The sequence below is a fragment of the Varanus komodoensis genome, unplaced genomic scaffold, assembly GCF_004798865.1.
Source record: "Varanus komodoensis strain SLA01 unplaced genomic scaffold, ASM479886v1 scaffold48, whole genome shotgun sequence".
Classification (NCBI taxonomy): domain Eukaryota; kingdom Metazoa; phylum Chordata; class Lepidosauria; order Squamata; family Varanidae; genus Varanus; species Varanus komodoensis.
In genome coordinates this window covers 1,799,730-1,827,114 of record NW_025336059.1, presented here as the reverse complement: position 1 = coordinate 1,827,114, position 27,385 = coordinate 1,799,730, and the positions used below count along the sequence as shown (strand labels likewise).

Here is a 27,385-nt window from a genome sequence, read left to right as displayed (position 1 = left end):
CAGTCACACAGTCTGGTCACCTTGGAGTCACTGTCTGTGTTGTCCTTGATGAAAGAATGCTTAATTAGGTACAAGCAGGTCCCGCCAAAACCAGCTCCTTCCCCTCCTCGTGCACTCCCTTCCCTGAAAGGGGAAAGATTGCAATCTCCGAGGCCCTGCCTGGTAGGTAATCCTTTCTCCTCCACGCTTTGAAGTTAACGTGGGGCTGGTGCGGCTGATGTTTTAGTACAGGTTCTGAGTGCGTCTCTCCCTTTTTATTTTTAAAGGGAACGGCTCCATGTGGCGACAATCCCTTTGTAAAAATGCATCATTCTCTCAGATGCTTTTGTTTTTTGTTTCTTTTTTTTTTAAGCTTCAGAATCTCTCAGTAAACGAAGTGCTTTCAGGCTTCCTTTTTCTCCCACCCCCCAGCTCTCTTTAAAAAAGAAAAGAGAAATATTCAAGCAAAGGCCTGTCAGGATTCAAAATCAAGCCAGTATCCCAAGGCCTGATGCTTCAGGGAGCTCAGTGTCTCTGGCAGACTTGAAGGCACCTAGTTTTCTGTTCCGCGAGTCCAAAGGGAATGATTAGGAATTGTGTCTTTTAGAATCGAGGTCTGTCATGGGGAACAGTCGACCATGTGAACAAACGCTGGGAGAAAGGAGCTGTTCTCCCAAGCTTGTGCTTTCTTCCTGTTTGGGGTGCTTTGTGTTGCATCCACGGTGGATGAAGTGGCTGACAGGTGTGGTGGCATGGATTGCCCGTGACTCCATACCTGTCTTACCTGCCTCTCCTGAGGTCTTAAACCAGTTAGTTCAATAAGACACGGGTTCCCAAAGTGTGAAGCAACCGATCCTGTGTTGGCTCAAACAATCAAGGATTCTTAAAACTTTCTGGGTCACTGGATGATGAGAAGATACTATAGAGTCCTGTGGAAAGAGCAGCAACAGAAGGGGCCATTCCAGGCATCCAGTCTCTACTACCCACAGCTTCCTAGCAACACACACAGCATCACTTGCTTTGCACCTGTTGACGGACTGCTGTGTCTGCAGCCCTGTTCAGTTGTCAGGGAGAAAAGGGAGACGTTACAACAAAAGTGTTTACTTCAGTGAAAGAAAGCCCCCTTGGGGACTGGATTGGTTGGAGGAAAAGCCAGGAGACGGAAGTGGGAGACCCTTCTGCAAAACTGCACCTGACCAGCCAGGGTGAGGCATCTGAGGTCAGAAGGGAAATACATGGAGAAGGAGGTTTTGTTCTCAAGGGCTTCTGGGATGCATAGGAAGACTTGGGGTGAGGGGGGCACAATGGATCCCCCATGGATTTGCGATCATCTCCCAGGGAAAACATGGCGTGTGATCACCAGTGGTGAAAAGCCGTCACCCTTGTTTGTCATGACAGAAGAACCCACCCAGTGTCTCACTATAACCTCTAACAAGATGGGATTAGTGCAACTTTCCCCTGTTTCCCCCCCCCCCTTTAACCCCGAACCAGTTCTATGGAAGCTATTCAGTAGCATAAGTTTGTTCACATATCTCTGGTATGCTCACACTTGGCTACTCGAGACTTCATCCAGTGGCTTGATTCTCTCTTGATGATTCTTAAACATTCTTCAGCAAAGATATTAAAAGAAAACAAAACAGATAATCTTGGTATCTCCTGCCAGTCACCCAGCCCTCCACACCAGTCGTCGTTCCCGTAGCCTGGGCCAACAGAAACAAGGAAACGTCTGGCGACCAAACCTCCTGTCAAAAGAGCCAGTCATCTGAAGGTGGCGAGGACGGTGGCCTCTGCCAGTGCACACACATTTTCTTTGGAGACATGCCTGTTTGGAGCCGATGAGTGAGTGACAAATAGGCTGGCACTCTTGCTTAATTCAGAAGGTATTTTTGCATTACAAAAAGTAGCCTCTGGTGTCCTTTGGAGAGGTCTGTGTGCTTTTCAGCCTTTCCACACAGGCTTTTCCTCTGAGAAGCTTCTGTGTATTAGTGCCTTCTGGAAATGGTCAGGCTTTTTCCTGCTCCTTTAATTCCATTTTTTCAAGATGGGACCCGGTTTTAATTTCATGCGAATGTTCGTGTTGCTCCTCTTCTCTTTTTCTTGTGTTACAACTGCAGTGCAGCTCTTCTGGTATGAGGGTTATGCTTTGTCCCTGGAAAACCCCGAAATTATAGCTTGCTCGCTCATGTTCTCTCTCTTTCTCTGGTTCATTTGGACTAGTGGCAGGTAGAAGGTAATTTGGGGTCTACTGATAGATCTTTGGGCGATCAGTAGATCAGCAAGGGTTCCTGACTCCCAATAATTTATACATTGCTGATAGATTCAAAACCCCCCGGCTGCGATTGCCCTTGCAACTGTTGTTTATCTTCTGGCCTGCATGTATTTCACCTGTAAACTGTTCGCTGTGAGCAGAATTAGAACGGAGTGTCCACACCATCTGGGTGTTATCCAGTGTTTGTGTGCATATTGCGTTGTGTTCCATCCATACACGGACGTGGTTGTTGCTAGATTTCAGTGCTGTTTTCGGTGGGCTTGGTGCTTCCTCTGTTCGCACCACGGGGTTCCTCAGCTGCCCCGGGCACTGCTGGACTCCAGGGTGATGTCTGAACTTGCTCCAATAAGGAAGAAGGATAGCAGCGGGAATGAGAACGCACCAAGGGATTAGACATGCATGAGGGTGTCCTGTCCTGTTTCTGTTCCCCTGCCCCATAATGAGATGCGCATGAACAAGCCATTTCTCGGGAAGTCTCTGAAGCAGCCCAAATCTTTTGGGGTCTGTGAAAATTGAGAGTTCCGCCCAGGCACTCTCAATCCAGCTCCCCGTCTGCAAACTGAGGGGAGTGGCGAGGTGCGGCCAGGCTGTTTTTCAAGAAAGTGTGGTCCACTTACTACAAGCAATCTCTTTGAGGGGAAGAAGAACACCCAATAAATTTCCCCAGGAATCCAGGCACTGCTTGGGCTCGAGATCTGCCGGGGCACCCCGTTCAGGGCTTTTCAGCTCGTCTCTCATGCTGTCGCCGGCGAGTCTTTGTATTAATAGCTGCATCGTGCCGTGGCCAGGGAATGATCGATAATGGAGGTGCTTGATGGATGTCGAGAGGGAAGATTTATAGGCGCCGGTAGCGGTCATGTCGGGCAAGCCAATGGAGATAGACAGCAGGGGACGGAGAGGGGGAGAGTCCGTCACGACTTGGGCAAGAAGGACCCGCCTTGCTGGCGTGCGCCTGCGAATTAAAAAGGCCCCCTGCTTCCTTGAACGAAATGTCCCTTCTGCCTGGAACGTGGAACCAGCGGCGGCAAGGAGCCCTCTCTCCCCCTCCCTCCCTCCTGGTCCCATTCGCTCAATAGAATCCTTGGGAAGCAGGAGCCACGGCCGGGCCAGCCAGGGCTGAGGGGCCCCTGTGGCTCAGTGGGGAGAAGCTCCCTTGCACGCAGCGGGTCCCCGCCTTTGGTCCCCAGCATCCCTGGGCCAGGCGGAAGGGCTCCTGCCTGAAGCTCGGGCCCCATGTAAAGTGGCTTTCCGTGCTGACCATCCTTACAAACAGCCTTGGCAGTTGGGGCCACCTTCCTCCTCACCTCCTTGCCCCCCGCCACCTCCAGGACATGTTGCTCTGCACGCTGTTTCTTGGTGTCGAGGTGAGACGCTGCGGTTGCTCCTGCCTCGCGCGCCCAGAGTGGAAGGAAGGTGTCTGCTTGTTGTCTCCTCAGGATGGCAAGGGCCCTTTGGGAGGGGGCAGAACAAGGGAGCCTGGGTGGTGAGACGCGCGGGGACCGATATCAGAGGGGCATCCAGGCCCTCCGAGGGCCCTTTTGCGGCGACGGAGTGCCCTCCGCAGCGTAAGGGGGGGGGCTGAGCTGCATGGGAGCCTTCCCCGGGACTCCAGCCTGGAGCTCACGCGGAGGATGCCTGATGCACCCCTCCAGCCGCTGCGCTTGACACTATTTTGTTTTCGATATCCCCGTGTTTTCCAGTCCGATTCTATGATAGCGATTCTCCACAAGACCTTTTAAGTCCAGAACCTTTCATGGTTGCGCAGAACCACTGTCTGCGTTGGCCGCATCGTGCCTTGTCCGGTCAGCCCTTGTCGTGCTCCCACCCGCCCTCAGCCACCGATTTTAATCTACCTGAAAGCGCCAAATAGCAAGGGCTTCCCTGCTCCAGGCGAGCACCACGGCCTGGGATGCAGCAGTCGCCCTTTTCCATAACTGCGTGCCTTTGTGCAGCCAACAGGACTCGCTCCCCCCTGCTCAGTGGATTGTGCAAATAACAGGCCTCAGCAAGTGGGGAAGGCCTTGGCATGGGCAGGCAAGGTCAGCGTCTCCAAAGCCCCGGCAGGTAAAACCGGGACCTCTGAGTCAGCCAAAAGGGAAGGACGGCGATCGGCGAGAAGCTGACGGCTCAACCTGATCCGAGCCCCGCTTTCCTTCCTCCCTCCTCCTCACCCAGACCCCGGCCCCACCCCGCACGCTTATCGCCTGGCACACAGCACGACAAAAGCTTCCTAATCGCTCGCTGCGCGGCCAATACCTCTCGGCACTGGTCGATGGCGGACAGAGCAGCCCCGGGAGGATAAAACCTGCAGATGAGCAACTCAGGGATTTGGCTCAGGGCTCTCGAGCTTTCGAATCGAGTGCCTAATCAGTGAGAGGGGAGGGTGAGAGGCAGAAAGAGGGAACGTGCTGTTGAGCGCACAAGTGCGCTTCAGTGTTGAACTGGGGCGGGGGGAGCTTGCGCCCAGTGGGGAGAACGGCACATGGTCTTTATCGAGAGGCTCAGGACAGCCTGGGGAAAGGCAGTGTGGAGCACGGGAGGCTGCAGAGCTCCTCTTCCTCTTTCATCTTGCTCCAGCGTTAAATAAGAGATGCTGCAAAGTTTGAAGACACCCTGCATGCCGCCTACCTTCATTTCTGTGTCCTCCGCCTCGTTGCCCGTTTTTGTGGTGTGAGAGAGCCAGTGTGGTTGTGTTGCTTTCTTGTGGAGGCCTGGAGCTCCTACCTGGCCGTGAAGGTTGCATCTGGCCTTTAGTAACGGCTGCGAGCGTTACGTGTAGTTGCGAAGCACACATGAAGCAGCGCATTGCGCCGTGGGGTTCAGCACGCCGGCTTTTCGAGGCTTCCACTTCGTGAGGAGGGGTGCAGTCTAGCGGGCGCTGCCTTGCGGGGGTAGCGGCCAGGGCTGGCTTAAAGGACCGAAGTGATCACTGTTCCCATCCAGTCTGGGTTTTTCAACTGTTTCCACCCATGTGCCAGATCTGAGTGAGGCCCAAGAGACCAGCTGCCAGTCAGAGCAGGCAGTGCCGATATGGCACAGCTTCTTCTGGCCTACGCTCGCATTCACCAGCTGGTACCCTCCAGATGGGGCGGTGCTGCCTGCAGATGGTGAGATTTGGAGTCCAAAGCACCTTGAGGGCCCCACGCAGGGAGGGCTGCCCTGCAGCAAGGGGCCCCATACATGAGTGCAGGCGAGTGGGTTCCCCGTCTCTGCCTGCTTGCAGGGCTGTAGTCGGCCTGGGCCTTGCAGAGACAGAGAAACGGCACTTCTTTCCAGCGCCTTTATCAGCAGGAGAGCCGGCGGCGTCTGAGTGGCAGCTGCGTGGGAGCTGAGGGGCAGTCCTCACCCTGGCTTGGCGGTGCGTGGAGGAGGAATGCATTTGCCCAGGAAAAGCCTCTCAAGTCTTGTTCTCGGGTACATCATTTGGGGTGGCTTGGACTTGAGTGGGCGGTGAAGGATAAAGGGCCTTCTCCCACGGGAGGTGGATACTGCTAGCACAGACTCCACTCGGTGGAGTGGCTGTGGAGACCGTCAGGATGAGTCCCGTGCTTCCAGATGCGCCCCTGCATGACCGCCCATGCCGTCACTGCGAGCGGGTTGCTTGTCTTTTTGCCAAACTTTGCCAAATTTATCCTCAAGCAGGGAAACTGCTTCCTTTAAACAGATGAATATGATGGATGGACTAGTCCTTTCCTACTGCGCTGTGAGGATCTGTGAAGACGAGGAATTTGGGGCTACCAGTGTGTGGCTTGCACTGCAGAGTAAATGCTACTACTAGCCGGTTTGAGTAAATGCTACTAACTGAGAGCCCCTGTGGTGCAACGGCGTTGTGTTTAGGGGTATCTCAGCCACAAAACTTGCTGGGTGACGGTCAGCCCCTTTCAGGCTAATTGACATTGTGAGGCTAGTGAAGAGAAGGGTGGGGAATTGGAAGGGCCCCTGCTCTGCTCTGAATTTCCTGAAGGAGATGCAAGATGAAAGAGAAAGATGGAGAGGTCTTCCCAGGTTTTGCCAGAAGAGAAGCCTCCAAGCTTATATTGAATTTTGTCTCATGAAATTCAATGACAAAACAATTGCTGGAATCCCACTTTGGAGGAAGAGTGGTAGCAGGAAAAGTTACTAAAACAACTACTTTTTCCGAAACGTTTTTGTCCTCCTTTAGCATTTCTCAGGTATTTCGTCCAAAGAGGAACCCACAAATTTGTTTCAGTATTTATCTTTGGTGGTATTTTGACCATAGCTGCCAAGTAATTATATTACTTGGAGTTGTAAAAGCCATACTCTTTAAACCAGGGCAGGCAGCCTCTGGACTTCCAAATATTTTGGACTGTAACTTCTATCTGGAGTAACTCCTTCTTTGCAGTTCCATCATATACTTAAACTCGCACTAAAAAAAAGGTCTGGGGGGACCTGGGAGAATTCCAATGGATTGAAATACAAACAATTCTTCCCTCAAGGGCAGTCTTAAAGCCTTAATGTTTGAGGTTTGTGCCCAGGAATCTGGTCCTTAAGTTCTGCCACTTTGCAGCTTGCAGTGGCTTTTCTTGCAAACTTTCCGGCTTCTGGGAATGCCTAGGTCAGATCCTGGCTAAGATAAAATTCACCTTTACAGTTTAAAACTGCTCCCCAACACACACAGGCACAAACAAGCAACCCTGATACCAGTCAAACCGTCCTTGAGTTTTCATACAGCTCAGAGGTTACGCGCCAGCATCTGTTAAATAAGGCAGTTCAGGCGGTGGCGTGTCTATGCAGCAGTATTTATAGAGCAGGCCGGGGTTCCCTTTTTTAATGGCATCCATAAAAAGATCATTATTTTTCTTTTGGCGCAGTCTCGGGCTGATTTACACGCCTGTGCCACGTCCCTTGGTGTTCACTCTCATTTAGGTGGCTCCGACAGATGCATCGCCTCCGTTTCTGGACAATGTGTGACGTACGATTCTTTCACCTCCTAGTTTCCTTTCCCTTTAAAAACTCTGGCAAGAAGCTCTGCTTTTGCACAGATGCGCATGGCGTGGTACTGGCATTGGACCGGAGACCAGAAGGCGGCGGCGGCGGCGGCGGGGGGTGATTTGTAGCCTTCAAAGGGGTTTAGCCAACTTTGGGGGCTGCAGACGCGTTCGGAAGGGTGAGAACCAGTCCTGGGAACCACCGCAAAAAGGCTCCCCCCACAGGGGGTGGGCAAGGGACAAGTAACCTCTCAAAAAGGGAAGGCGCGCGTTGCACTGGTCCACCCATCCCAGCCCTTTGCCCTGGGCAGGCAGTAGCACCACCCATGGATGGGAAGAGAAGGGAAAGAGCAGGGCTGGGGGAAGGCCTGGGGCGCTTTCCATTTCTCCCACTCCTGCGCATGCCCTGGTCCACAGGCCTCTAGGCAGCACACAATAAAACGGAGATAGCAGCAACAGCGGGAGGTCGAAATAACAATGTTTGCAGCCTTGTAGATGGATGGAGGGCTCCACCTCTCCAAGGATGTTCTCCAAGGAGTCAGGCATCCTTGGGCGACATCAGCAGATTCCCCCGCTCGTGGGTGCCAGAAATGCAGGTGTGGAGGATCAGAAAAGGTCGTAACCCTCCTCCTGCTCCAGCCTCTGGAGCTACTGTGGGGCTACGGAGACGTTCCAGGTGCCGATTGATGTGGAAAAAGAAATCCGGGGGGATCCTGCCAGATTTTGAGGGGAGGGATGGCACGGCCTCTCTGGGAGACTGCAGGGGGCTGCTTTTTGCCACTGTCTGCACCACACAAAAGAGCTGATGCAGTTTGGGCAGTCGGACTTCACGTTGGTTTGGTGCTTAGCTGATGCCTTTGGAAGGGATCGGGAGTCTGTCCCCTTTCCCGTAGCCGTTGGCCACACGGGAGGGGGCAGGCGGATGCTTCCGTCTCTGTTCCGAGTGTCTTTTTGGCTCTTCAGGCCGGTCTGTGCAGCTGCCGCTGTCGCTGCCACAACTGCTCCCCATTTTGCATATTGGATTTTATTTTATATGTTAAGGAAGGGCAGAGGGTCGAGACAGGTTTATGGCGACTGTATCGATCCAGGAAATTTAATACGATCCCTGCAGCGGCGGAAGGATCGTTAAGAGATGGCAAGATGAGCAAAAGTTGTTCTTTCTCCCTCCCTTTTAAAGCAGTGCTTTTCTGTGGTGTTTTATTTCTTGTTATCTTTCTGGGCTTTTGTTCTTTCCCCGCAAACCTCCCAGGAAGTGTCAGGCTTGGGCACGGTTGCAAATGCTTTGGAGGAGCCTGTTCGACATGGGCTGCACATTTTTCTGAGCAGGTGAAGGAGAGCACCTGAGCAGAGCAGTCACCCACATGTTGGGCCCCGTGGTGCAGGGAGGTAATTTTAGACATTGGATGAGGTCTCGACCTGGCAGGGCAGCCGGATGCTCCACAGCCTGCCAGTTAAACCCAGGGGGTTTGTGGATCCCTGACGGAGAGGTCCACCAACACCATGTTGGAGATGTTGCCACTAGAGTGGAAGCCCCACTCCAGTCTCAGCGGAGGCCTCTGGCTCAGTAGTAGCTCCTCTGCTTTTCTGTGCAGAAGGTCTGAAGTCCAATTCCCAGTATCGCCAGGTAGGACTGGAAGAACTCCTGCTTGAATCCCTGAAGAGTCAGGATGGATCCAGGGTTGGCTGGATGGAGCCAGGGTTTGCTATAGTGCAAGGTAACTTCCGGTGTTCTTGCTGAATCTCAACCCATGATTCAGAAGCATGAGGACTAGAATCTTTATTAGTAAAGGGAAGAGGTATGGGGCAGCGGTAGAGCATCTGTTTAGCATACAGGATGTTCTAGGTTCAATCCTGCGCATCTCCAGGTGGGACTGAAAGAATGCCTGTCACGAAATCCTGGTGAACGGTTGCTGCCAGTCACTGTTGACAGCACTGGCTTGGATGCACCTTGCTTGGTCTAATGCAGCTTCCTGTACCCACTGCTGTAGGGCAGCCAAGTGGAGGACGTGAGTGCAGTGGCACCTTCCTGCTCACGTTCCCCAGCAGGTGGCACGTTGGCCATCGTGCCTTAGCAGCCCTTGGCAAGGGGCCTCTTATCCCGCATCCTCAGCTAAGCCAAAACCAAAGGCTTGGTGGACCGGTGGTGCAACAGCCCATGGGTCAGAAGACTCCAACAGTCAGGGAGGGGCGACATATTTGGGCTAGCATCCTTGCCATCATCCGGATCCAGAATCTCCCCTCAATTAGCTCTGTCTCCTCCCTCTGGCTTGAAGCGCCTAGTCTGATCTTGGGGACCATCTGCCAGAGGCCAGATGAGTTGGCTCAGCGGAGCAACCCTGCTGCTCTTCTCACAGCAGCGTTTTATCCTCCAGCTTTAGACTCCGTGGCAGCCACCCTCAGCCCTGACTCTCAGGTCCTAAGAATTGCAGTGGGCAAGGAGGGGAGATAAACTGTTTTGTTTTGGATTTTGGTGCAAACTGACCCGATTTTGTACTTTAAATGCATTTTATTAGGGGAAAACATTGCAAAAGTGTACTAGGCATTTTTGGCTAGTATTGAAAGAAAAGCACACAAAAATGCGTGTGAAAATTGGACAAATGGGAATTTTTTGAGAATTTAGAACTGATAAATCTGTCTGGCCCAAGTGACAGCTGGCTATCATTCCTGCCAGAAGTTCAGCTTTGGAATTAGTAATGACTGAAGATTTTGTTTCAGCCTATTTTTGAGAAGAGTCTACCAAATTTCAGAGTTGTCTTCATGTTTGGGACAGAAGGAACTTGAGATTTCCAAAAAGCTTGAATTGAAACTGACATTTGTCCATCCAGGTCTAGAGCTTTGAGTTACCTTGTTCTGTAACGTCTGCGTTTGAATCCCTTGGTAGTCCAGCCTCTTAGGCGAAGTTAGTGTTGCCACCTGGCAAGCTTAACCGCCGGAGTCCTTCCTGTGCTGGAAGTTTGACCACGCAGATAGGAAAGGATGCCCTGCAATTTGTTTTTCAAGATTTTTCCAGCATTTGCAAAGTTGTGTCTATTCAAGAGAGAAAGCAGTTGAACTTTTCAAAAAATGGGGAGCAAGCAGCAGGAAAATTGACCGATTCTCCTCCTGCTAGTCTGTCTTCTTTTTCCGTATGTATAATTTCCATCGCTCACGGACATGCACAGAAAGCAGCTACGAGTTCTCACATTTGGGTCTTATCCCTACCAGAGTCTAGCAGTCTCTTTTGGACACATCCTGGCAGTGGTTTATTTTTGGGTTAATGGTCTCGGTCCATCAGACATTTCAAACATCCCACCATTAAAGATGCGACTGAGCGCTAATGAGTGAAAGCAAGGAATAGGAGCGTTCTCAGAGTAACCAAACAGCCAGTCTGAATCTAGACAGGAAGGGATCCGGAGTGATGTAGTGGTGGAGTGCTGGACTGGGACTCGGGTGACCTGGCTACTTGGAAAAGTATCATTTCACATGGAGACATCTTATGAGATGCCCCTCATACACCTTCAACAACCAAAGGTGTGTGATTTGCAGAAATAAAAATGCCGCTTAAAGCAGCTGTTCTCTCTCCTCCAGGGAGCTCAACCGCCTTTCTGTCAGGGGTTCAGCGCTCCCGCTCAGCTTAGAATTCCCGGGATTCTTTGGGGGAAGCATGATAATTGAACTGGTGTGTGGCTGATAGTCTTTTTACGGAGTGGGTGGAACATTTCTCGTCTTATTTATTTATTTTATTTACAATTTGTATATATCATCAAATGATTACAGAATCTCAAGACAGTTGCACCAAAGAAAGAAACAACCCCCCCCCCGTTCTTACACAGTAAAATAGTTTAAAACTCCTAAATGCCAGTACTTGCGGCAACTAATTAAAATCCATTTTAGATGATGATGAGGAGGAGGAGGCTTGGCTTGGTTCCATATTGGTTCCATGGGATTTTTTTTTGCTTTCTCCTTTGTATGGGGAGCCATGGAGGCACTCCTTTTCGGACGATCAGGGCAGCAGAAACGCAGGAGACGACGACTCTGGTGTGGGCGCCTTTTCTCCTTTCTCCGTTTGAATAAGGCATACGTGTTGTGAGAGACCGGTGTGTGTGCGTGCAAGAGAGTGTGTTAGCTCACTCGGGAGGTTCTGTAAGACAATCGAAACACCTGGCTGCATTTTTCCTTCCAAAGTGGTTGGCTGAGGTTATCTTTCTGCGCAGAGGTCATCTCGCGCTTATATAGCCTCTTGAGATCTGTTTCCCGAAAGCTACAGAGCTATAGCATTGCCACTGTGAATCATTATCTTGCCATTATGGAGGATGGATTAGGACAGTCGGCCTTTTGAGGGAAGGCAAACGAACTATTAGTCCCATTAAATGTAGAAAATAGATTAATTGGGGCATTCGAAAGACACATATGGACAACTGTGCTTGTGTTTCGTTACGGCTGAGCTCTCCAGTTCATGGAATCGTGGAGCAGTACAGTTGGAAGGGGCCAGAAGGCGGTGGACTCCCACCCCCTGCAGGGTGCAGGACTCCAGGTAGTTAAAGCATCCCTGACTGGAAGGTGGCTGCCCAGGTGCATCCTGAATGCCTCCATTGCGGGAGAGCCCTGAACCTGCCCAGGTAACTGGTCCCACTGCCGTACTGCTCTAACAGCCAGGCAATCTGTCTGATGCCTGGGCAGAATCTGGCTGCTTGTAACTTGCGCCCATCATTTTGGGTCCTGCACTCCGGGATGATCAAGAAGAGATCCTGTCCTTCCTCTTTGCGACAGCCTCCTGTCTCCCCTCAGTCTCAAGGCCACACGTGTCTGGTTTGTTCAGTCTCTCCTCACAGGGCTTTGTTTCCGTTGCCGCCTTCTGAGTGCTTTCCAGCTCGTCTGCACCTTTCTTAAATGAGCTTTAAATGAGCTTTCTTAAATGAACTTGTGAGCTGCTCTGAACTTCTTGGAGATGGTTTTACTTGCCAACAGTCCGGAACCCCGGTCGAGCCAAGGCACCTCACATATCTTGAGCAGGAGATCTTGGCAGGAGAAAAAACACATGAATCCAAGTTGGTATGCCGTTGACCGAATGCAGAGTTGCAACATGTACGTGCAAAGGCAAGAGACAAGCGGGAAGAAAGCTTTCGGGCGCCTCTTTGGTCCCAGGGCTTCCTGATGCAGCAGGCGCCGCTTCTGGGGCCCTGGCCCCTTGGCCACCTTGCACGGGTCCACGTGGAAGGCCCAACGGGAACGCGCTGCTCGCCGTGGATTCGACCCAGTTCCTCTCTCCCTCTGCTGCAGGGTCTGTCAGTGAATGCATGCGACTCCCTTTCCCTGGGAGACGAGGAGGGGGAGAGAAGGCCCAGCTCTCCCAATTAACTTTCACAGCGCCTGGTAGCTGGCGATTTCCTACTTTCACAGAGACCCTACAGGTTTCTCACAGCAATTAACCTAACACATCTCTGTGGCTGCACTTAATGCCTGTGCCAGGCAGTAGGAACTGCTCCCACTTATTAACCCCTGGTCGCAGTGGTTTCTGGTTATCGTTCCCGATACACAAACTTAACAATCAGGAGCTGAGATACAGCCCTGGGACGTGTGAGCAACTGGAGGAGCAGAGCAGGGGCCTGCAGGGATGCTGCCCATGCTCTTTTTTAATTAGCAGGCTTGCTAATCTCCCTGCCACACCCTTCAGCTTCCCCAGTCCCCCTTGACTTTAGCTGGGATCTCCACGGGAGCTGAGGTGGGGAGGGAACGGAATTTCCCTGGCAACAGTATATTTTTCCTTGTTGCAGCGTAAAGTTTTCAGTGTCTCTTGGTCTAAAATGGGCAGTTAAAGTGTGAGGGCTGCCACTGGTGGAGGGGGAAAGGGTTGCTACAGGTTTATTGACAGAAATCACTTTTGGACTTTCCTTGGGGGGGTGGGGGGGTGGCTATAGGAACGGTCACAAACGTCGGCACTTTAAAATTGCTCACTGCATTAAGTCCGGAAACAGCAGTTGCGGTTTTTAAAAGAAAGCTTCCCAGGCCTCTTCCCAGACCCCTATCCACACCACGCACACACACCCCTTAGCATCTCCACATGGTCAAGCAGGCTTTACAGGCTTTTGAAGCCATGCAAAAACCTTCCATGCCTATTTGGCTCAAGGCAACACTTTGAAACAAGGATACAGCACCAGGACCAAGTCTGCCTTTGAATGTGTGTTTGAGTCTACGGATATCCTTCGCATTTCTCCGTAGCCAAGGGCTTTCCTTAGGAATTCTTCTCCCCGTAAAGTGTCCATAGCCATCTATTACATTATGGGAAACAGGATTTCTAAGTCATGGAGGGTCCTATCTATGCACACCTGAGTCCTCAATGTTTAAACATTAAACTACTGCTTCTTTCCCAAACACATTTGCAGAGTTCCAGTCCTTTTATAGCCATAACAACACCATCCGCTCTCAGTGGGAGGTGTCAGCAGGTTGATTTTCAGAAGCTCGCACAGAAATAATCTGCCAAAAAAATCCAAGGAGAGGGCAACCCGAAAATAGCCCAGTGAGAACCCAGCGTGGGCACCAGCCACAGAATTCTGTGTCTCTGGGGCAGCAGGGGAGGCAATGGGCCGTCTCCAAAGAGGGCTCCATTTTGAACTGGCCAGAACCCTAAAATGGGGGCCCTCCACGCTGTAGCATTTTCTTGCAGGGTGCTCGATTTTCACCTGTTTCTGAGGCGGTTTAAAAGACCCAACAAGCCGCCTATTATCGTTTAAATGATTAGATGTGGGGCATACCTGGGTACGTGTGTGAAAGGAAAGGAAGGAGGAGGGAGAGTATGTTCCTTCTGTAGTCTAGCCTGCCTTTCTTCTCTGTTCAGTCAACAGTGGAAAACTTCCAAAGCATTAATTAGCGAAGGTGAGGCAGTGGGAGGAAACCTGCACAAATCGAAAATGGTTCTGGCAACCTTCAGTCTTTTAGGAGATTATCTGTCTCCTTCGCAACCTCTCTGGAGATCTCTCCCTCCCTCCCTCTTTCCCTCTAATCCATTTTTTAAAAATATAATATTATGCTGTTAGAAGGGATCAGACAGCTAATCTGATTGTGTGTGCGCGCGTGTGTGTGTGTGTTTGATAAAGGGCGGGTGGGTTTGGAATTGCCTCTGTAAAGGAGCCACCCAACCTGGTGTTGTTCAAAAGGAAAAAGTGGGACTGGTATGGTTGGGGGCATCTTCCAGGGGGTCCCTAACAGCCCCCCCCCATGAGCTCTTCGTCTTCCCCACTGCAAGCTGCTGGCCCCCTGTATCTCATCTCTGCCCATCAAGCAAGCAAGTGGTAGCAATGAGGGGAAAGCAGCGAAGGAACCATAACTGCAGCTGGTGACTACAGCCCTGAGGAGAGAGAGACCCTGCGGGAGGGGGCTGTTTGAAGGGGCCTTGCCCAAGACCCTCCCGAAACCTGGAGCCAGCGAGGGAGGAGAGGGTGGTGGGGGGGGGAGGCCTGGGGGAGAGGCTGCTTTCCCTTCAGGCTCACCGTCACTCGGGGGCCCTTCCATTATGTGCAGGCTTGCTGGCTTACCCTCAAAATGACCGTGTGCTGCACCAGACCCTTGGCTGGCCAGTCGGCCGCTCCCCAAGGTGTCACACGGGGGTCCATCTCAGCCCCACTCAGAGAGACCCAGGCCTGGCCCCTGGTGCTGTGCCACTGACCCACGGACACTACCCCACAGTAACGTTGGGTTCCATTTGCCGTGGTTCTGAGCTCAGTGGCTTGCCGATTATCAAGGCAGAGCGACAGTCCACAAAGCCGCCTCACCGGCCCTACTTGACGGTGGCCTCTCAGGATTTTGCACCTGGGTCCTTCTCAGTCCCGGGTTGACCCTGGCACCTGCATGCAGCCACCTCTCCTCCAGCCTCTGGTGTTCGAGGGAAAGGCTGATGCCCCCCCTCATGCATGGGGGAGCACATGTTCCCCCGTATGATCCCCACCTGCACATGTCTCTGTATAAACAGCTCCTCTGTGCATAAAGGAGGCCACGGTGTGCCCTCCAAGACAGCATAAGATTTGCCCTTCCCCTCATCGCTGCCTATGTTGGACAGGGCTAATGGACATTGTAGTCCAGCATATGGAGGGCCACATCTTCCCCACCACTGGTCCTAGTCAAGTTCAGACTAAGCAGAGCCAACCCTCGTCCGGTTTAAGGAACGGCGCCTTCTGAGAACTTCAGACCGTGGCTCCTTTGGCTCCTGCAGCCCATGGCCAGGAAGGCAGCAAGAGCCAGAGGGAACTTCCACGCGGCCTGAGCAGCAGGTCGTCACAAGCCTCTTGAGTTCCCTGACGTTCCCGTCTTGCCTGCACACGCACACACGTCTTGCCCGTTGTGCTGACGGCAGCTTTTCTCTGTCCTCTGTCCCCAGTGTCCAGGGATATTGATTTGCACGATTAAGAGGAACCGATAATCGCCTCAAATTAATCCCCTAAACTCCTTTGCAAATATTTTGCATAATGCACCTCGAAGGTGGCATCTAGGTTAGGATAAGCCTGCAAATTGCTGGTGGTGGCTTTGCTGGTGGGGGCGGGCAAGGGCCGGACTGGGGAGCGGAGCGGAGCGCAGTCTGGTGGCATTCCTCACCTGAGCGGTTTCCTAAAGCAGTGACTCAGGTGAATGAACCAGGTAGCCCTCTGGCAACTCGGGCAGCGGCTCCAAGTGAGGTCACGTTCAGCAGAGCAGAGTGGCCCGGTGGGGGAGGAAAGGGTCTGTGAAAATCCAGGGCCAGACGCCCATCGACAGCACCTCTGTCTGATGACTTTTCTGTCATAAACTTTATCTGATTAAGCCAAGCGCCAGCTAGAGATTAGCGTGTGCATTCCCCCCCCCCCCCCGGTTTCTCACTCTGGATGGACTCGCCAGAGCCCTCGCGGCCCTTCTGGTCCAAGCTGGGTGGTGGGGAAGCAGTGCCGGGGGGGGGGGTCTATTTAAAGAGGGAGCAGAGCTTGGCCTTTGGCAGATAGCGTGTCCTTCCAGGGGTCCTGGCCATCCCAGGGTAGGGTGGTCTCCACGGAGGCAGCATCCCGGCAGGCATGTTAACGTGCCACGCCAACACGCAGAGCTAGGCTGCTGGTGGTTTGTGTGAGTATGGAACCCTTTTTGCCTTAACCCTTTATGGTGGCCATCCCGCCCCTCCCCCTGCCCTTGCATTCCTTGGAACATGGAGGGGAGAAGAGAAAGCTCAAAGGGGTCAGGACTGCTGTAGGCAGGTGCCGCGAGCCCTCCGCATTCGGGGTTGCTTGGAAAAGAGGTCCCCCCAGGTCTGCACATCTCCTCCTCTGCTGGAACAAGATGCTTACGAGCCACGGGGGCAGTCAGCTAGCGGCCTGCCTTTCCAGCTAAGACGACATTGCTGAAATCAGGGAACTTCCGTATTTGAACATGCTTGCTTTCCTCTTCGCCAGTCCCCTGCTCTGCCCTTCTGCATGCTGTCTGGGCAGTGGTGGGAAGGCTGCAAGGTTGGAGGATCTGCATTGCTTTTGGTTTTTTAGATCCACCAAATCACAGTTGGAACCGAACAATTCTAAGACCAGGAGCCTTTGAGCGCCAAAACTAAATAGAACTCACCCTCCTACCATGTATAAATCTGCTTCTCATTCCTGCAAAATTTCCGCATTTCTGCCGCCTTGTTTCGGGCAGGAGAGGAGGTATTTTATTTCTGCTGCTGTGAAATAATTGGGAGTTAGAAATCTATGCCGATCTTTTGCAAATCGCCCAACCATCTACCAGTGGGTCCAGGTTTACCTTTAGCCAGTTCCCATGTCAGGTTGTGAGATTGTTTAATCTCTGTACGGAGTTTAATAAATTATTCAGAAACGATAAACATAAAAGCTAAACATAGTCGTAACATCTGGGAGAATCTGACTGGGCTTCATTGCAAGTGGAAAATAGAGAATCGGTCAGACTCTGTGAGGCAGTTCTTGGCTTCTTACCTAAAGGACGAACAGTGCTAGAGTTTGGTCCTCCCAAGGAGAAGCTGTGGGTAACTCCTGCCGTTGTATCCCAGTTTAATGGAAGACTGGCAAATCAAGCATCTCGTGCCATTGAAGATCGCGTGCTATTACACATCCAATTAAAAATGCATACGTTAAAGAAGCGCGCCTTCTAGGAGTGATTATGATAAGAGAGGCAACATGCAGGTTGCATTGAGTGCTTGAAATTTGGTGAGTGTTGACATTTATGTGTGAATACTGGCATTTCCAGATGAAATTTCAGAATAGCTTGGGGAGGGCGGGGGATAATCCTTTCCCCAATTTTTTTGGACACGGGCCAGCAAATGCTGGCAGTCTTGTTGAGACGTATTCATCGGTGTCCCTTCACCTCCGAATGGCATTGCTGGAACTGTCAGCGCAGGGCAAACTTCAAATGTACACAGCAAATGTACACAGCAGAACTTCTTTGTATTTGGTCTGTTTATATTTTTGTTCACGAAGATCATCTTGGCAGCAAAGAGGGAAGCTGAAGAGGTGAAGTTGCTAATAGACCAAGCAGACAGGATGCTGTGTGCGTGTGATGCGATGCCATTAGGCGAACTGGTGTCGGTGGGCTAGGCTGAAGGTTGGGGCTGTTGAAAACCAGATAGCGCAACTTGAAGACTTGCCAGACAGACTTCCTTGCAAACATCTGGTAAACACCATGCACCGGTGCTTGTGATTTAAGATAGCGGTTATCCAGACGCAGCACTGGCCCTTTCTGCAGAGCACATAGAAAGGAACGCTTTTGCTGTGAAAATAAGCTTTGCAAATATAGGAGGCTGCCTTGCACCACGGCCCATCTTGCCCAGCACTGACCGGCAGCAGCATTCTGGGTAGCTATTTCTCCAACCCTGGCTTTCGATGTGGTGGGTTGATCCTGGAACCTCCGGCATAGAAAACCTCGGCCCCTCCCTTACATCTGAACTTTGTTCGCAACTATGATTGTCCGGATATATTGTACCTGTCTGTGTGTCAGGATAAGGATGGCTAGAGACACGCAGTCTCCATCATGGTCCAGAGCTGCCGGATGTTTGCCTCTCATTCCACGTGTGACGTTCCGCCCTTTGCTCCACGGTTGACTCTGATGAGGCAGGTCTTTGTGGAGTCTTGGAGCAGTATAAAACCTGCCAAACCAGTTTGCTGCAGGGGCAAATCACCAGCAGCCACCCCAGCCGTCTTCAACACACTGTCTGGTTCTGCTTCCCGACGCTTGTAAATATTTGTATCAGCAGAACGGATGCCAAAGGGGCATGTGCCTCTTGCTCTCCTTTTGGATCGGCCATCTAAACTGCAGCCCCTTCCAGCTCTCACTGTTTTGCCCCTTTCCAGCCTAATCCGGCCCTCCAGATGTGCCGGACCCTGAAACACATGGTCAGCATGACCCTGCTGGCTGGGGATTATGGGAGTTGCAGTCCAAGCACATCTGGGGAGCACCTGATTGGGAGGGCTGCGCTAGTCCCTTCCCCCCATCTTTCCCATTGGTGTTCAGCCTGCCAGTTATTGATTGAGTCGTAACGATTTTCTCTGAATTTCTAGCTTTGTTGTGCTTGAGGTGGGCAGGCCGCCACTTGGCTCAGCTTGGGAGACGCTCCCGGTCGGTGAGCTCGTTGGTCAAGGTGCCAGATGTCCCTTTGGAAGGGACTAGGAAAATGGCTTCCCACTTCGCATGGGGATGACAATGGAAAGATGCTCAGAGCACCTGGTGCGAGGCAGCTGCAGGCCCCCGGCTCAGACAGTTGGCCCCTCTGCCTGCCTCGCTTCAGACAGAGTGCCAAAAAAGTTTGCAGGTGGTGTGAGAAGGGCCCTCAGGTCATCCCTTCCTGCCTCCTCCAGGTGAAAAGTTCCCTGCTAGTGATCCAAACCTTGTCCAGAGGTTTTTCAGCTGGTGGATGCTCCTTGCATTTAGAAAGCTTGCCTCAAAAGAAGCGCTCAGAAGTCCTCAAAAGGTGAACACTCATATTTTCGGGTGGGCATGTTGAAATGTCTCCCTCACTCCCCACTTCCTGACTTCATGGAAGGATGGAAAGAACCCTTTCTTTTTTTTTTCAAAGGTAATGTTAAAAAGAGTTGAAATTGCAGGTGAAACAACAAGGAAGGATGAACCGAACAAGGGGGGGAAAGGGTTACCGTTGTCCTTAATATATCACAGGACAAGTCTGTGGTACAACTGGAACCAAAGAACTTCCGGAGAAGCTGACTAAGCATGGGAGAGAGTCTGGATATGTGTGACTGAGTCCTTTCTTCTTCTCCCTCGCAGCCGGGACAACGATCTCACCTCCTTCATCTCCAGCCTCCACCAGAGCCGCCAGCTCGTTATGCCAGAGACGCAGAACCGCTGCGAGTTCAAGAGAAGCACCTTGGATGTTGGCTTGGGAGCAGTAGGTAGGTCTCGGGGGCGAGGTGGGGAGGGGAGGGGATGGCTCACCCCACCTGTGTCGCAGCTTTCCCGTGTCTTCCCCGCCATCCCTATGGCAGGAGTGCCAGGTGGGGGAGGGGGGCTTTCTTGAACCATAGCATGGTGGCTGTTTGGGCCCCTCTCCCGGCTGTCTGATCCCCTGACCTGCGTGCTTGGAATCGCGCGCCGCCAGAGAAGTGGAACCGCCTCCGGGAGGTTTTAGCGGGGCAGCGGAGCAGAAAGAGACCTCGGTTGGGTTTGTAATTGCATTAATCAGAGGCTTGTCGCGCGGCGCCTCGGTCCCTGCCGGCCCCCTTGCTTGAGCGGCTTGCTCTGCTTTCCGCGGTCTGACCTTTGAGGAGTTGAGCAGGCTCCGGCTTGTCTTGCAGCTGAGCGAAGGAGAATGCAGGGGAGATTGAAAGGCAGGTCGAACCTCCCGCTGCTCCTTCCCCCCCCCCAGTGTTGGCGGGAAGGAGCCGGGTGGGCCGGGGAGGGGGTGATTGTGCATCAATCAACAAGTGCGGCTCCGCTCTCTCTCGATGGCCCTCATGTTGTCAGCTCTTTTTATTTTCATGCGCAGCCAAGCAGCTTCGGAATGGCGGGTAGCGGGGAGGAGAGGCGCATCAAGATAAATGAGAAGGATTGGGAGCGGCAGGCCAGCGGATGCCTGGTGGGGAAGGTCCAGAGCTTCTAAGTTACTCAGGGCCGGCTTCAGGGTTAGGCATGGTTGGGCTCCTGCCAAGGCCCCTCACCCAGCGGGTGGGCCGGGAGCAAGAGCCCCTCGGGGTGGCGCCACGTCTTCCCCATTGCAACCTGCTTGCTTTCCTGCCGCCTTCCTCCGGCCCGGACAGTGCTGGCGGCACGGAGACAAAGCAGGGGAAGCCACGGCTCAGCGCCCTTCTGCCCGCCAGGCGAGCCAGCGGTGGCAGTGCTGAGGAGGAGGACGAGGCGCGATCGCAGCCGGTGGCGACGGTGGTGGGAGGGTCGGCACGTTGAGGGAGGGGTCCACCGAGGGAATCTTGCCTGAACGCCCTTGGAAATGCGGAAATGCTGGCACCGGACCTGCCCTTTCTCAAAACCTCAGGATTGTGCGCACGCCGTCCCAGCATTTATCTTCACCACAGCCTGGGGAGGAAGGTTGTCCTTGGGGTGCCTGGCTCAGGGTCGCTTCGTGAACCTCGCGGCCGAGCAGGGATTTCCAGCCTTTTCACCTTAGAATGGCGGCGGGATAGTCAGGGCTCATCTTGCACCACCTCCCACCAAACCCCAGTCCCTCGGGATCTTTGACGCATTAATTCCAGACTTCCAGGCCTGCTTAATACTGTTCTTGTGATTGGCATGCATTCATTTTTCAATAATGAACTAACGAAATGGAAATTTATCTGCACTAAAATCAAACGCTGATGTTTAAAACAATCTCTGCCCCACATCCCTGCTCCCGGTGCCATTTTGTGCATATATCCTTGGAAGTCAACTTCTTGGCATTCCTTGTTGTATGTACCTGAGTACTGGTACGGTCCAGTTACTCTAGGCCGTGAGCCCCATAATTCCCAACCATTGAGCCCCATAATTCCCAACCATTGGCCATGTTTGGTTGGGGCTTCTGGGGGTGTACTCAAAACATCCCGAAGGTGCTGGGTCGCCTTTTCCCGCTCTAAGAAGTGTGTTTTGTGTTGCAACCTGAGGCATGCATGCCAGAAGTTCTTTGTATTTGATGCTTGGGCAGCCTTTTAATGCCAAATGTTCAGACTTTGCTTCTTAAAAGCTTCTTCACAAGCACAGCAGACATTCAGTATCTCTGGCTGTGGGCAAGCTAGATGTGAGACTGGCTGAAATACAGCCTTCTTAAGACCTGGACTAAATTTTGACCCCTCTTGGGGGGGTGGGGTTGAGATTCTCAATTTTCAAGAGGGCTGTCTGGAAAAAGCCCTTCAGAGGGATTATGTTGCACAAGAAGTGCTGATGGATTGTGATTTAGAAGGCTTACCCCCAACCCAAAGAGACGCGCTAACCAAGGATTAGACAATTACAGATTGGGCGGGAGCCCCTTCAGTTCTCATCCACAGTAACAGAATCAAGCATCCATGTTCCGAGGCAGTCGGTCTGCGTGCCAGATCCCAGAGACTGCCAGCATGGGATCTTCTGAAGGTCATTAGGCTCTTGGAAGAAAGAATTCTGGAACTGGCCGGGCTTTGCTCTTGGAATGTAATACAGCTCAATGCCGTATCGACAGAATCTGCATCCAAGGCTTTGGACCGTGTGCTTGCGTTTGGAGGCACGGACTGGCCAGTGCTAATGCTGTTCAGATCATTAACCTTCCCCTATCCCCAAGAAATACAGCCCTTTCCAAAAAAAGTCTTCCCTGACCTGGTTATGAATGCAGGAAGCAAGAAAGCAAGCATCTGGTGCCGTATCTTGTATTTCCAAAGAGGGCAGAACTGCCCCCCCCACACACACACACACACAAAAGAGGCAGGTACAGCTTGGCCTTTTGCCTAGCCAGCACATGCAAGAGAGGCGGCCAGGGGAGCAGGCGTGGATAAAATCTAATTGCCCCATCGATTGCTCTCGGAGCTGCCGCCGGTCGCCTCTTAATGATTGAGATATTCTTAACGTGTTTGATGCAATGCTTAGCTGTGTCTCGCTCTGCCCAGCCCGTGGGGGACCGTAAAGGTATTACAGGGATCTCTTAATCATGAAGCAGGGCGGCCTGCGCGGGGCCCTCGCGCTCTGCCCAGCACCAGAAGATTTATTATAATTATCGCCAGAGCTCTGCTCGCCTCTCTGCAAGGATGGAAATGCGCTGTGTCTTTGGAGGGGTGCGAGGGGAAGGCTGCTCGGTTCCATTCCACACGTTGCCTTGCTGGTGGAAATCTGTCTGGGAGCGAGGCTTGCTTCCCCCACAAGCACAGCTTGATAAGGTCCGTCCAAAGGCCCCCGCTGCCCGCCTCACCCAGTCCAGCACTCTGTGCTTTAACTGCCCCCTCTTTTTGCCGGGGTGGTTCTTCCAAGCCGGGGTGCCACATGAGAAGGCCATGCTTGGTCCCCACTGTGTGCCACATCATACCCGAGCGCCTTCTGTCTGCAGAGCCCTGCGCAGTTGAGCTCTGTACTCCTGGCCTCATGGACTGCAGAGAGATTCACAGCTCCTGTAGCTAAGAGTGGAGGATTAGGGAGGGCAGCTTGCCTGGGATTCAGAGGGTGGGAGTCATAGAAAGGAGAGCAGCGCTGCCCTTTGCACTGTTGCTCCTCACGTGCTGGGGTTTCACACATTGCAGTGGAGTTTCCTGCCCTCCCTTTCTGTCCGCCGGCATAGCTCCCCCCACATTCAGCAGAGGCTTCTGCCCCTCTTGAGGAAGGTGGCAGGTGCTCCCTGTGGGTATGGGGCTTAGCCCTGCCGAGCTCAGCAGAAATAGCCGTTGGCTGCGTGGCGCAGCTTTTGGTGTGGCGCTAGCCAGGGGCAGATACACTTGGGTGACCTGGAACTTGACATGCCTGGCAGGAGCAGTATATTTAGTCCTTTTTCTATACACCCTTTCCATGAGTACGTGAACCCGGACCATCTCTGTTCTGTTCTGTTCACATGGGAAGAGTCTGGACCCATTCTTTTAGAATTAACTACACGTAGCACGTGCAAGCAGGACGGAATCTCAAAACCCAGTGAACCTCTAACGCGAGTGGTACTTGCTACCCTCAAAAGGTCAAGAAATGGAGCTCCTTAATAGTAACCCGCTTTCTAGCCCTCATGACTTCTAGAAGGCGCCCAGAATGTGCACTTGTATGGAGTGGGGTGAGCACAGCTAGGGGTGGGTAGTTCTCTCCTGAGGACCCCCCCCCTCCATGCACACACCCCTTTTCTTGTTGTTTACCTGTAATGGCTATCACCCCATCAAGTGTGGAGAGAGCCAGTGTGGCGTAGTGGTTAAGAGCATGGGACTGGGACTCAGACGATCCGGGTTCGAGTCCCTGCTCAGCCCTGGAGCCAACTGGGTGACTTTGGGCCAGTCAGACTCTCAGCCCAACCTACCTCACAGGGTTGTTGTTGTGGGATAAGATGGAGGAGGAGAATGATGTAAGCTGCCTTGAGCCCTTTGTAGGAAAAAGGCAGGATATAAATTGGAAAAAAAAAAAAAGTATAGTTTCACGCTGCCCTTCACAGAGCAGCTCACAATAGTGATTAAAAGAAACCAGGTAAAATCTAAGATACATCAAAAAAAGTAAGACCAGCAGGACTGCCAGAGCCTCATGGCTACTCCAGTCACCTGGGCAAGTAAAAAAAGAAAGTTCTGAGTTGGCACCAGGCAAATTTCCTTGAAAATTTCCCCCCCTAAAATTCTCCCCTCTTCAGGAGAGCCAGAGAGGGATGTCAGTCGAGCTCCTTAGTATCCAGGCAAATTCATCCAGTAGCAGTTGGCCCTTTGCACATACTGATCCTGTGCTGTTCGGGGCTGTGAAGGTAGACATTCACAGCTCCAAGGTTTTCTGCTTGTAGTCTATTGCCACGAATAACAACTTTATTTAAAGGATTTTTATTCCACTTTATTCAGCCAAAAAAAAAAAAAATAGAGCTCTCAAGGCAGCAGGTGGTGATCAGTGATAAGATAGTCCCGTTACTTTTCCGTCCAGTCTAAAAGACATAGCATAAAAGGAAATGGGACTGGGAAGGAGGAGGTAGGGGAAACCATAGAGGAATTCCCTCTCAGTTGTAAAGTTCTCAGAACGATCAGCTGGAATGGAAACAGTTCAAGGAGAGGAAGACTCAAAAGTTGTTGCCGTTGTCTTAGCCTAATGATTGATGGGGTGACTCCATTTCTCTTCAATTATTTTTATTAAAAATGTGGATGATTATGATGTCTCTTCCTAGAATAATGTACCAGACGGCTGCAGAAGAGAATCTTGTTTGGGAAAAGATATGCAAATGTACTTAATTTGTTTGTAATCAATTCACTGCAGGATCTGCGCCGTCCTTCCCCCTCCGTGGTGGCAGGATTTGAGGCCGTTCTGGTGAATAATTGCTTCTGTACACTTGCATGGGCTCCCCCCCCGCCGCGCATCCTCCGACCCCTCTACCCCCTCCCCAGCCCAAACAGATCAGATAAATGCCTGCAAGGTGCTGCTCTCTTGCCACAAAAGGGTTTTCTGCGTGTGCGAGAGGGATGATGATGGCATAAGGCTCTTTTTAATCTTAATTGAGAGCGACACACCAAGGGATGAGCGGAGGAGCGGCTGCCTGACAAAGGCATGGCAACAAAGCTGGTGGTTTGCACATCAAACACAGGCTTAGCGCCTCCCTGAGAAGCCCCGTGTCTGTAAACAAATCCAATCCTTTCTATCCAGTTTGGCTAATTCACTCTGCCAGGGCGTGCAAAAGCGAGATGGGTGGTTGGGGGCGGGGGGGAGGGGGCATAGAGACACTCCCTGTCACTCCGGCCTGGGTCAGCTCGCTCTCCCCAGGGCTGATCCAGAACCCCTCTGTCCTGGGAATGCTTTTGGCGGCACCAAGACACCCAGCTAGAGCATTTGTCTGCCTTTCAGCGCTCTCTGCAGAAACATGCACATTGGTGTTGGAATTGCCCCACTAGTTCCTGTTGATGTCGCTCTGCAGCCAAATCTGATTTGACCTAGAGCATCACGACATCATCCTCATCCAGTCACCCTGGCTTGTGTTTGCATTTTCCATGCAATAATTCGTTCCATTGACGTCCCTCTTTTCTTCCATGCTTCTTCCCTCCTGCCTTTTGTCTTCTGAACAACCCTGCAAGGTAGGTTAGTTGACCCACAGAGGCAGGCCCAGAGCTGTTCTGCCAGCTTCATGGCTGAGTAGGAATATGAACTAGGGTCTCGCTACTCCCACGTTGCCCATCATGGGGCAGCAACCTGGGGCTCTCTAGATACTTTGACTACAGCTCCCATCAGCCCCAGATAGCATTGCCAGTGGGTTTATGGGAACTGTAGCCTTGGATGATACCAGGTTGCTTGCTTATCCTTGCTCTAACCAATCGAACTCCCCACCTCTGGCCTTTATGATCCCCGATTGAGTGGGTCCCCCAGCGTGGCTAACCCAGCCAGGAGGAACGAAAAGCAGCAGTCTGCAGGAGGAAACGGCACAGGGCAGTCTTTCAAAAGATAAGTGTGCGTTCAGTCCCAGTGTTTTGGGGGCTAAATAAAACCGAGATTCTGAGTTTGCAGAGCGCCATGCTTAAAGTGCCATATTTGAGCAAGGAGGGTACCGCAGCTGAGGGGAGGAACGCCTCTGCAGCAGGTGCAAGCAGAAGGCCCTCGTGCAATCCAGGGTGTTTGCCTAGAAAAAGTGGCAGCGGGATATGCTGCTAATCTCAGAAAGGTGAATTCTGCTGCCCCACCTTGCCTTGCGGCTCAAGGGGGGAGCTGACACAGGTTTTCTTCTGGACCGTGTGGGGAAGTCGTAGCCTATGACTGTTGCTCCAGCTGAGGCGTAAGCTTTTTGTTTTCCCCTGTATTGTTTTTGTAAAGCACACCTTTCAGTGCATCGTCTCACACAAAAATGAGCAGATTGCCTGCGCCCAGTGGTGGTTTAGCGCCAGGAGGGAATGGCTGCCCCCGGTTTGCCCTGGGAAAGGACGGCCGCCTGGGTGCGGTGGCTGGCCTCGTGCAGTTGGCGTTTGTTTACGCTGAGGATGGGGTGATTAAACCATCCTCATTACTCATCTGTTTGTGTGTTTGCACTGATGTTGTTTTTCCTCTGCTGCAGCCTGGCAAGATGGTCCTTTCACATGAGGCTTAGATTTTGAATCTGGGATGCTCAGGCTTTAGGAAATGTTTGTTTACTTATCAGCAGATGCTGCCTTCCTTCCCTCTCCTAGAGTAAGGGTGAATTTGTCTGGTAAGTTATTCATTTATCAGCATTGTCCTCTTATAAACGGCAGTATCTACTCTCATGGAACATCCTGTATCTTTCCACATTCAGTACAGACCCAGAAACTCAACAGGACAAATCCAGCCTTCCAGGATTGCCAAATGCCCGTGCCCACTTCCCCGGACCCTGCCTCTCTCTCTCTCTGGCCACCAGTTCTTTTGTGGTGTCCCAGCTTTTTTGCACAGACTTTTTTCCTAGTCCAAAAGGTTGAATGCCTTCCTTAAGGCTTCATTCCTGCAGTGAGCACTTTAAGCGAAAATAGGTCTGTATTTTTGGTATTTGTCCTCATCGTCTTTTGCCTTCAATTCCACCCACCACTGCAATGCAGCCCTTGAAAGCTTACCTGACATTGGATTCGGCCCTCAGACTGAAAAAGATTCGGCTCGTCTTTGGTAAACCCCAGCGTGGAGTTTGCCATCGCTTAGACGGCTTTTGGCTGAGCAGGGGGAGTTGAGGAGAGGGCCAGCTTTCCAGAAGTACAGCTTGCTCACCCATCCCAACCTTACTCTATAACGAAGCCAGTTCTGATTTTCTCCAGCTGCAGGGGAGTACTGATGTTTACCTTCCCTTCAAGCATGGCTGGGGTAAGGCCTGGTTTGCACTAGAGTAGGGTGGAGAGACCTTTGGCTTGCAGGATCAACTTTGGTGTTTCAGCGGAAACCTCAAGGTCCTCTGTTGGGAGAAAGGTAAAACTGGGTTGTGGAGGCAGAGCCGGATCTAGTACTATGCGTAGCTGGTGGGAGCAGGTAGTTCCAGTTACCTACTATGCCCTGTGAGCAAACGACGTCATTTTTACATGTCCATTCACTGGAGATCAAGAATTGGAACACAAAACTCTAAAATCGGCTGGAACGACCACACAACACTGTCTGCTCCAAGACAGCCAATCTAGAAGGTGAGGGAAGCTTCACTTGGAGGTGGGAGACAAGGAATGAATATTGG

The 27,385-nt window shown here is 52.1% G+C and overlaps 1 protein-coding gene across 4 annotated transcripts in view; it reads left to right on the top strand.

Moving 5' to 3' along the window:
- Positions 1–27,385, top strand: part of SAMD11 (sterile alpha motif domain containing 11) — a 205,223-nt gene that overhangs the window by 114,958 nt on the left and 62,880 nt on the right. For all 4 annotated transcript variants that reach the window (XM_044445287.1, XM_044445286.1, XM_044445285.1 and 1 more), the window contains one exon: positions 19,411–19,535. In XM_044445287.1, coding sequence (XP_044301222.1) covers positions 19,411–19,535 — 125 coding nt within the window. The remainder of the gene's footprint in view (positions 1–19,410; positions 19,536–27,385) is intronic.